General features: G+C 39.2%; 1 protein-coding gene across 1 annotated transcript in view; it reads right to left on the bottom strand.

Moving 5' to 3' along the window:
• Positions 1 to 2855: 2855 nt before the first annotated feature.
• The window catches only part of LOC115827042 (NACHT, LRR and PYD domains-containing protein 12-like), a 38970-nt gene continuing 30352 nt past the window's right edge, over positions 2856 to 11473 (bottom strand). Inside the window, exons 15-20 of the mRNA XM_030790997.1 lie at positions 9453 to 9626; positions 8631 to 8804; positions 6317 to 6490; positions 5093 to 5266; positions 4287 to 4460; positions 2856 to 2886 (exon numbers count right to left, since the gene is read on the bottom strand). Of these exons, the coding sequence (XP_030646857.1) occupies positions 2865 to 2886; positions 4287 to 4460; positions 5093 to 5266; positions 6317 to 6490; positions 8631 to 8804; positions 9453 to 9626 (892 nt within the window). The 3' untranslated portion in view covers positions 2856 to 2864. The remainder of the gene's footprint in view (positions 2887 to 4286; positions 4461 to 5092; positions 5267 to 6316; positions 6491 to 8630; positions 8805 to 9452; positions 9627 to 11473) is intronic.

Here is an 11473-nt window from a genome sequence, read left to right as displayed (position 1 = left end):
CTCACCGAAGTTTCTCAAGTTTGCAGAGTGGATCCTTCACCACTTCAGACAACAGCTTCACTCCTGAGTCTCCTGGTTTATTGTTGTCCAGATCCAACTCTCTCAGATGTGAGGGGTTGGATTTCAGAGCTGAAGCCAGAGCAGCACACCCCTCCTCTGTTATACTGCAATTATCCAGGCTGCAAAATTGAGTAGCAATGACACAGAGATAAAGAGAAAAGGGAATTTGTACTGATCTAATTAAGTTATTTACCAGTTATCAAAATTAATTATCTCCACAGTGTTTTCATAAACTGCTAAAACAGATGTATATTTAGTTGTGTGTGTGTGTATTTGTGTTTGTCTGTGTGTGTGTGGGTGTGTGAGTGTTGATTTATGCCCAACAAGTCCTTGGCACTGCATCACAGTAAATACATGCAAACACAAGTATGCATACAAATACACACACACACACAAAACAAATAATTTTGGATTATTGAATAAGTGATGGAAGTTGAATAAAACAGTTGTCCATCAGAAGACGCAAAAAAACAATAAAATATGTTTTTACTAGTCTAAGTCTGCTCTCAGTTCATGACAGTGTGTGTCCGAGTCCGTGTGTGTAAATATACTTCTGTGTCTGTGTCTCTTCATCCATCTGTGTAAGTATCAGACTGTTGTTTGACTTTCATCCTTGAAGCCTTGATGTAATCATCAGTTTACTCACTGAAGTTTCTCCAGTTTGCAGCGTGGATCCTTCATCACTTCAGACAACAGCTTCACTCCTGAGTCTCCTGGTTTATTGCTGTTTAGATTCAACTCTCTCAGGTGTGAGGGGTTGGATTTCAGAGCTGAAGCCAGAGCAACACAGCCTTCCTGTGTTATACTGCAATTATATAGGCTGAAAAAATGTGGAGCAGGAAGAGAGTTGCAAGTAAAGACAGAAAGAGAATTTTAATGGACAAATAACTTCAGAGTTATAATTCATTCTCATATCTAATGGTGTCACTTTCTGTGTGTTTTTTAGATGTTCTGAAGACTCTTTCAAAAGTCACATTTCCAAAAGCTCAGTGAATCTCACTGTATTTCCTCTCCATTTGAATTGTGGTTAAAATAAATCAATTGATGAATATGCTTCATCAGCTCATGGTGTTGTCAAATAATATATATCATAAATCTATTTCAATGTATGTATCATCATGTGTTAGTCATGCTGTTTTGTGCGTTGGCATGTGTGAGAGTGTGCATGTGTGTTATGAATTAATAATTCACAATTGTCTGTATTAGAAGATTTTTCTATTGGTCATTAGTAGATAATGTGACAAGAACAGGTATATTACTGTGTGTAATGTCCCCCAGTGATGCACTTTTTTAGTGTAAAACTCATCCCTGGCTCTTCCTTTTCTGTGTGCATGAGTGTTTCTTGTCTGGTTTAAGTTTAGGCATCTTTTGAGTTGTGAACAGTTTCTGACCACAGGACCACCACTGGCTACATTTATTTGGGTTTCACGCTGATCTCAAATCCAATCCATGGATAGCACTTGTGTGCAAAGAGTGTGTAAAGACTATGGAAAACCTGTGTGTGTATGTGTATGTGTATGTGTGTTCATTTAGGCTCAACCCTTCCTTGGCACCACTCAACAGCAAATATATACAAACACATGTATGTACACAAACACACACAGACGCAGACGCAGACACACGTGCACACATACACAAATCAAATCATTTTGGATTACTGAATAACTGATGACAGTTGTTGAATAAAACAGTTCTCCACCAGAGGACACGAAAAAATGATTAACTACGTTTCTGCATTTATCCAGCCTCCCCTCAGTCCCTGACAGTGTGTCTGTATTTGTTTGTGTATGTATTTCTATTTTTCTGTGTCTCTGTGTGTAAATATGCTTGTGTGTCTGAGTCTTTTCACACATCTGTGTAAGTATCTAACTGTTGTTTGGTTTTCATGCTTGTAGCCTTTGATTAATGATCAGTCCACTCACCAAAGTTTCTCAAGTTTGCAGAGTGGATCCTTCACCACTTCAGACAACAGCTTCACTCCTGAGTCTCCTGGTTTATTGTTGTTCAGATTCAACTCTGTCAGGTGTGAGGGGTTGGATTTCAGAGCTGAAGCCAGAGCAGCACACCCTTCCTGAGTGATACTGCAATTATTCAGGCTACAAAAAGAAATGGAGCACAAAAGAGAGTTGATAACTTCATTAGATATGAGAATCAATTTTAAATCGATAGTGTCCATTTGTGCATGTGTTTCAGTTGGTCTTAGAAGACGTCCTAAAAATCATGTCTCAGAAAGCTTGGTGAATCTCACTGTATTGCTTCTCTAGGTGAATTGTTCCTAAAATAACTAGAGAAGAGATTTCATCAACTTTTGTTGTTATCAAAGAATGTGTGAGTGCGTTTGTGTGGGTGTGTGTGTCCATTTAATCTCAAAACATCCTTGTCACCACTACACAGCAAATACACATGAACATATGCTTGTACACAAACGTACAGACACACACACACACACACACATACACACAGAAAAATCTTACACAAATCTTACTTAATAACCGATGACAGATGAAGAATAAAACAGTTCTCCATCAGACGACATGAAGAATAAGAAAGTACTTTTCTACTTCCATCTAATCTCCTCTCAGTCCGTGACAGTGTGTGTCTGCATCTGTTTAGGTATCTGTGTGTGCGTATGTATTCCTCTGTGTCCGTGTCTCTTCACCCATCAGTGTAAGTATCTAACTGTTGTTTGGTTTTAGCCCTTATAGCCATTGAGTAATGATCAGTCCACTCACCAAAGTTTCTTAAGTTTGAAGTGTGGATTCTTCACCACTTCAGACAACAGCTTCACTCCTGAGTCTCCTGGTTTATTGTTGTTCAGATTCAACTCTGTAAGGTGTGAGGGGTTGGATTTCAGAGCTGAAGCCAGAGCAACACAGCCTTCCTGTGTTATACTGCAATTATATAGGCTACAAAAATGAAGAGCAGGAAGAGAGTTGTAAGTAAAGAGAAAAGAGAATTTTAATGGACAGATAACTTCATTAGATATGAGAATGAATTACAACTCTGTGGTGTCACTTTCTGTGTGTCTTTCAGATGTTCTGAACAACAAGACCCTCCGGGAAGTGACATTTCCAAAAGCTCAGTGAATCCTACTGTATTTCTTCTCCATTTGAATTCTGGTTAAAATAAATCAATTACTAATAGGCGTCATCTGCTCATGTTCTCACCAAATAAAATATGCCATTAATATGTTTAAAAGTATGCATCATAGTGTGTTCGTCATGCTGTTTTGTGCGTATACGTGTGTGTATGCGTGTTATGAATGAATGATTCATAATTGTCTATAATTATTAGAAGATTTTTGCATTGGTCATTAGGAGATACTGTGATAAGAACATTCATATTACTGTGTCATATTACTGTGTGTAATGTTCCCCAGTGATGCCCTTTTTTAGTGTAAAACTGTCACGCCCTCTTCCACTGGTCTCCCTCTTTCTCTCGTTTTCCTCCCCTATTGGTCAGTTTTGATTAAGTTCTCGGTTTACTGTCTAGTTTCCTAGTTCAGCCTTGTTTAGTCTTGTTAGTTTAATCACCTGTCTTTGGCTGGTTCAGCCTTGTTTAGTTTTGTATAAATATTTCTGCTTTTCCTTTGGTTCTTCATCTGGTATTGTTTGCTGTTTACCCCACGCCACGCTGATTTTTCTGCATGTGTGAATACTTAAGATCTGTACTCTGCAAGTTACTTGGAGTCTTTGTCTTATTTAAATAAACTGAAAAGTGAATTGGACATGTAAACAGTCCCCTTAACACAACGTGACAAAAACTTATCGCTGGCTCTTTCTTTTCTCTGTGCATGTGTTCATCTGAGTCTGTGTCTCTTTAACTATCTGTGAGTAAGTGTTTGATGTATCGTTTAAGTTCATGCAGCTTTTGAGTTGTGAACAGTTTCTGACCACATGACCTCTGTTGGCTGCAGATCTTTGGGTTTCACACTGCTCTGAAACTCATGGATAACACTACTGTGTTAAAAGTGTGTGTAAAAACTGTGTGTAAAAACGTGTGTGTGTGTGTGTGTGTGTGAGTTCATTTAAGCTCAGCACCCCCTTGGCACCACTCAACAGCAAATATATCTGAGCACTTCTACACACACACACACACACACACACATCAAATCATTTTGGATTATTGAATAACTGATGACAGGTGTTGAATGAAACAGTTCTCCATCAGACGACATCAGACGATTTTAGTCCTTGTAACCCTTGAGTAATGATCAGTCCACTCACCGAAGTTTCTCTAGTTTGCAGAGTGGATTCTTCACCACTTCAGACAACAGCTTCACTCCTGAGTCTCCTGGTTCATTGTTGTTCAGATTTAACTCTCTCAGGTGTGAGGGGTTGGATTTCAGAGCTGAAGCCAGAGCAGCACACCCCTCCTGTGTTATACTGCAATTATTCAGGCTACAAAACGAAATGGAGCACAAAAGAGAGTTGAAGGTAAAGACAGAAAGAGAATTTTAACAGACAGGTAACTACATTAGATATGAGAATCATTTTTAAATCGATATTGTCCATTTGTGCATGTGTTTCAGTTGGTCTTAGAAGATTTTCTATAAATCATGTTGCAGAAAGCTCAATGAATCTCACTGTATTTCTTCTCTAGGTGAATTGTGCATAAAATAACTAGAGAAGAGATTATCAACTTTTGTTGTTATCAAATAACATATGTGTGAGTGCGTTTGTGTGGGTGTGTGTGTCCATTTAAGCTCAAAACATCCTTGTCACCACTACACAGCAAATACACATGAACACATGCTTGTACACAAACACACACACATACACACACACGCAAATCTTACGCACATCTTACTGAATAACCGATGACAGATGTCCATCAGAAGAATAACAAAGTACTTCTCTACTTCCATCTAATCTCCTCTCAGTTCATGACAGTGTGTGTCTGCATCTGTTTAAGTATCTGTGTGTGCATATGCATTCCTCTGTGTCGGTGTTTCTTCACCCATCAGTGTAAGTATCTAACTTTTGTTTGGTTTTAGCCCTCATAGCCATTGAGTAATGATCAGTCCACTCACCGAAGTTTCTTAAGTTTGAAGTGTGGATCCTTCACCACTTCAGACAACAGCTTCACTCCTGAGTCTCCTGGTTTATTGTTGTCCAGATCCAACTCTCTCAGGTGTGAGGGGTTGGATTTCAGAGCTGTAGCCAGAGTAGCACACCCCTCCTCTGTTATACTGCAGTCATCCAGGCTGCAATATTGAGTAGCAATGACACAGGGATAAAGAGAAAAGGGAATTCGTATTGATGTAATTAAATTATTTACCAGTTATTAAAATTAATCATCTCCATAGTGTTCTCAAGAACTGCTAAAACAGTTGTATAATCAGCTTTGAAAATGCTGATATAGGCTAGTTGTGGGCAGTGTGTATGTGTGGTCCAAAAAAATCTGTTAGGGAATAGATTTCATCAGGTCACATTGGTAATAAATAGTATATATGCCCTGTCCCTGTGTTAATGCATGAGTTACAGTGTGTTGTCATGCTGTTTTGCGCATGTGCATGTGAGTGTGCAAGTGCATGCGTGCATGTGTCTGTGTGTGTGTGTGTGTGTGTGTGTGTGTGTGTGTGTGTGTGTGTGTGTGCGTGTTTGTCAGTACTGCCTCAGGAACTTTGTGTTTTGTCTCCCCCTGTCTGCCAGTGTTGACACTGTGTTGTAGCTTTGTTTAGTTTTGTCATGTGCTCCTGACTCCACCCCTCAGTCAATACCCCTTACCTTAAACACCTGTTCCATGTTTCCTGATTGCCCTCTGCCTATTTAGGAAGGCCAGTTTTTCCTCTTGTGTTTGTCAGTTTGTCTCACTGTTTTCTGTGCTGAAGTGTTTTGTAATAAACCACCATTGAAAGAGAAATTTGTCTGGATCTGCGTTTGAGTCCCTACCTGTGTCCTGACAGTGTTTGTTTCTGTACTGAGTTATATCCAATACATCCTTGGCACTGCTCCACATTAAATACATAAAAACAAAGCATGTACACACACACACAAATCAAATCATTTTGGATTACTGAATAACTGATGACAGTGGTTGAATAAAACAGTTCTCCATAAGAGGACACAAAGTGCAATAAAATACATTTCTACTTGCATCCAGTCTCCTCTCAGTTCATGATAGTGTCTGTGTCTGTGTCTGTGTCCGTGTAAATAACCTTGTGTGTCTGTGTCTCTTCACCCATCTGTGTAAGTATCTAACTGTTGTTTGGTTTTAGCCCTCATAGCCATTGAGTAATGATCAATCCACTCACTGAAGTTTCTCAAGTTTACAGAGTGGATCCTTCACCACTTCAGACAACAGCTTCACTCCTGAGTCTCCTGGTTTATTGTTGTTCAGATTCAACTCTGTAAGGTGTGAGGGGTTGGATTTCAGAGCTGAAGCCAGAGCAACACAGCCTTCCTGTGTTATACTGCAATTATATAGGCTACAAAAATGAAGAGCAGGAAGAGAGTTGTAAGTAAAGAGAAAAGAGAATTTTAATGGACAGATAACTTCATTAGATATGAGAATGAATTACAACTCTGTGGTGTCACTTTCTGTGTGTCTTTCAGATGTTCTGAACAACAAGACCCTCCGGGAAGTGACATTTCCAAAAGCTCAGTGAATCCTACTGTATTTCTTCTCCATTTGAATTCTGGTTAAAATAAATCAATTACTAATAGGCGTCATCTGCTCATGTTCTCACCAAATAAAATATGCCATTAATATGTTTAAAAGTATGCATCATAGTGTGTTCGTCATGCTGTTTTGTGCGTATACGTGTGTGTATGTGTGTTATGAATGAATGATTCATAATTGTCTATAATTATTAGAAGATTTTTGCATTGGTCATTAGGAGATACTGTAATAAGAACATTCATATTACTGTGTGTAATGTTCCCCAGTGATGCCCTTTTTTAGTCTAAAACTGTCACGCCCTCTTCCACCGGTCTCCCTCTTTCTCTCGTTTTCCTCCCCTATTGGTCAGTTTTGATTAAGTTCTCAGTTTACTGTCTGGTTTCCTAGTTCAGCCTTGTTTAGTCTTGTTAGTTTAATCACTGACCGCACCTGTCTTTGGCTGGTTCAGCCTTGTTTAGTTTTGTATAAATACTTCTGCTTTTCCTTTGGTTCTTCATCTGGTATTGTTTGCTGTTTACCCCACGCCACGCTGATTTTTCTGCATGTGTGAATACTTAAGATCTGCACTCTGCAAGTTACTTGGAGTCTTTGTCTTATTTAAATAAACTGAAAAGTGAATTGGACATGTAAACAGTCCCCTTAACACAACGTGACAAAAACTTATCGCTGGCTCTTTCTTTTCTCTGTGCATGTGTTCATCTGAGTCTGTGTCTCTTTAACTATCTGTGAGTAAGTGTTTGATGTATCGTTTAAGTTCATGCAGCTTTTGAGTTGTGAACAGTTTCTGACCACATGACCTCTGTTGGCTGCAGATCTTTGGGTTTCACACTGCTCTGAAACTCATGGATAACACTACTGTGTTAAAAGTGTGTGTAAAAACTGTGTGTAAAAACGTGTGTGTGTGTGTGTGTGTGTGTGTGTGTGAGTTCATTTAAGCTCAGCACCCCCTTGGCACCACTCAACAGCAAATATATCTGAGCACTTCTACACACACACACACACACATCAAATCATTTTGGATTATTGAATAACTGATGACAGGTGTTGAATGAAACAGTTCTCCATCAGACGACATCAGACGATTTTAGTCCTTGTAACCCTTGAGTAGTGATCAGTCCACTCACCGAAGTTTCTCAAGTTTGCAGTGCGGATTCTGCACAACTTCAGAGAGTAGCTTAACTCCTGAGTCTCCTGGTTCATTGTTGTTCAGATTTAACTCTCTCAGGTGTGAGGGGTTGGATTTCAGAGCTGAAGCCAGAGCAGCACACCCCTCCTGTGTTATACTGCAATTATTCAGGCTACAAAACGAAATGAAGCACAAAAGAGAGTTGAAGGTAAAGACAGAAAGAGAATTTTAACAGACAGGTAACTACATTAGATATGAGAATCATTTTTAAATCGATATTGTCCATTTGTGCATGTGTTTCAGTTGGTCTTAGAAGATTTTCTATAAATCATGTCTCAGAAAGCTCGATGAATCTCACTGTATTTCTTCTCTAGGTGAATTGTGCCTAAAATAACTAGAGAAGAGATTTCATCAACTTTTGTTGTTAACAAATAACATATGTGTGAGTGGGTTTGTGTGGGTGTGTGTGTCCATTTAAGCTCAAAACATCCTTGTCACCACTACACAGCAAACATGCATGAACACAGGCTTGTACTCAAATGTACACACAAACACACACACACATACACAAATCATACACAAATCTTTCTGAATAACTGATGAGAGATGTCCATCAGAAGTCACGAAGAATAACAAAGCATTTTTCTACTTCCATCTAATCTCCTCTCAGTTCATGACAGTGTGTGTCTGCATCTGTTTAGGTATCTGTGTGTCCGTATGTATTCCTCTGTGTCTGTGTCTCTTCACCCATCTCTCTAAGTGTCTAAATGCTGTTTAGTTTTAGTCCTTGTAACCTGTGAGTAATGACCAGACCACTCACCGAAGTTTCTGTAGTTTGCAGAGTGGATTCTTCACCACTTCAGACAACAGCTTCACTCCTGAGTCTCCTGGTTCATTGTTGTTCAGATTTAACTCTCTCAGGTGTGAGGGGTTGGATTTCAGAGCTGAAGCCAGAGCAGCACACCCCTCCTGTGTTATACTGCAATTATTCAGGCTACAAAACGAAATGGAGCACAAAAGAGAGTTGAAGGTAAAGACAGAAAGAGAATTTTAACAGACAGGTAACTACATTAGATATGAGAATCATTTTTAAATCGATAGTGTCCATTTGTGCATGTGTTTCAGTTGGTCTTAGAAGATTTTCTATAAATCATGTTGCAGAAAGCTCGATGAATCTCACTGTATTTCTTCTCTAGGTGAATTGTGCCTAAAATAACTAGAGAAGAGATTTCATCAACTTTTGTTGTTAACAAATAACATATGTGTGAGTGGGTTTGTGTGGGTGTGTGTGTCCATTTAAGCTCAAAACATCCTTGTCACCACTACACAGCAAACATGCATGAACACAGGCTTGTACACAAATGTACACACAAACACACACACACATACACAAATCATACACAAATCTTACTGAATAACTGATGACAGATGTCCATCAGAAGTCACGAAGAATAACAAAGCATTTTTCTACTTCCATCTAATCTCCTCTCAGTTCATGACAGTGTGTGTCTGCATCTGTTTAGGTATCTGTGTGTCCGTATGTATTCCTCTGTGTCTGTGTCTCTTCACCCATCTCTCTAAGTGTCTAAATGCTGTTTAGTTTTAGTCCTTGTAACCTGTGAGTAATGACCAGACCACTCACCGAAGTTTCTGTAGTTTGCAGAGTGGATTCTTCACCACTTCAGACAACAGCTTCACTCCTGAGTCTCCTGGTTCATTGTTGTTCAGATTTAACTCTCTCAGGTGTGAGGGGTTGGATTTCAGAGCTGAAGCCAGAGCAGCACACCCCTCCTGTGTTATACTGCAATTATTCAGGCTACAAAACGAAATGGAGCACAAAAGAGAGTTGAAGATAAAGACAGAAAGAGAATTTTAACAGACAGGTAACTACATTAGATATGAGAATCATTTTTAAATCGATATTGTCCATTTGTGCATGTGTTTCAGTTGGTCTTAGAAGATTTTCTATAAATCATGTTGCAGAAAGCTCGATGAATCTCACTGTATTTCTTCTCTAGGTGAATTGTGCATAAAATAACTAGAGAAGAGATTATCAACTTTTGTTGTTATCAAATAACATATGTGTGAGTGCGTTTGTGTGGGTGTGTGTGTCCATTTAAGCTCAAAACATCCTTGTCACCACTACACAGCAAATACACATGAACACATGCTTGTACACAAACACACACACATACACACACACGCAAATCTTACACACATCTTACTGAATAACCGATGACAGATGTCCATCAGAAGAATAACAAAGTACTTCTCTACTTCCATCTAATCTCCTCTCAGTTCATGACAGTGTGTGTCTGCATCTGTTTAAATATCTGTGTGTGCATATGCATTCCTCTGTGTCGGTGTTTCTTCACCCATCAGTGTAAGTATCTAACTTTTGTTTGGTTTTAGCCCTCATAGCCATTGAGTAATGATCAGTCCACTCACCGAAGTTTCTTAAGTTTGAAGTGTGGATTCTGCACCGCTTCAGACAACAGCTTCACTCCTGAGTCTCCTGGTTTATTGTTGTCCAGATCCAACTCTCTCAGGTGTGAGGGGTTGGATTTCAGAGCTGTAGCCAGAGTAGCACACCCCTCCTCTGTTATACTGCAGTCATCCAGGCTGCAATATTGAGTAGCAATGACACAGAGATAAAGAGAAAAGGGAATTCGTATTGATGTAATTAAATTATTTACCAGTTATTAAAATTAATCATCTCCATAGTGTTCTCAAGAACTGCTAAAACAGTTGTATAATCAGCTTTGAAAATGCTGATATAGGCTAGTTGTGGGCAGTGTGTATGTGTGGTCCAAAAAAATCTGTTAGGGAACAGATTTCATCAGGTCACATTGGTAATAAATAGTATATATGCCCTGTCCCTGTGTTAATGCATGTGTGTGTGTGTGTGTGTGTTCATCTTTGTGTCTGTACTGATTTATGTCCAATACGTCCTTGGCACTGCTTCACATTAAATACATAAAAACACAAGCATGTACATGCACATACACACACACACACACACACACACACACACACACACATACACACACACACAAATCAAATCATTTTGGATTACTGAATAACTGATGACAGTTGTTGAATAAAACAGTTCTCCATAAGAGGACATGTAGTGCAATAAAATATGTTTCTACTTGCATCCAGTCTCCTCTCAGTTCATGACAGTGTCTGTGTCTGTGTCTGTGTGTGTAAATAACCTTGTGTGTCTGTGTCTCTTTACCCATCTGTGTAAGTATCTACCTTTTGTTTGATGTTTATCCTTGTAGCCCTTAAGTAATCATCAGTTTACTCACCAAAGTATCTCAAGTTTGCAGTTTGGATCCTTCATCACTTCAGACAACAGCTTCACTCCTGAGTCTCCTGGTTTATTGTTGTCCAGATCCAACTCTCTCAGGTGTGAGGGGTTGGATTTCAGAGCTGAAGCCAGAGCAGCACAGCCTTCCTGTGTTATACCGCAGTCATCCAGGCTACAAAAATGAAGAGCAGGAAGAGAGTTGTAAGTAAAGAGAAAAAGAGAATTTTAATGGACAGATAACTTCATTAGATATGAGAATGAATTATAACTCTGTGGTGTCACTTTCTGTGTGTGTTTCAGATGTTCTGAACAAGAAGGCTCTCCGGGAAGTGACATTTCCAAAAGCTGAG

This window comes from Chanos chanos, chromosome 13 (genome assembly GCF_902362185.1).
Source record: "Chanos chanos chromosome 13, fChaCha1.1, whole genome shotgun sequence".
Taxonomy (NCBI): Eukaryota; Metazoa; Chordata; class Actinopteri; order Gonorynchiformes; family Chanidae; genus Chanos; species Chanos chanos.
The sequence above is the reverse complement of the archived record's forward strand: the minus strand, read 5'-3'. Positions and strand labels throughout refer to the sequence as shown.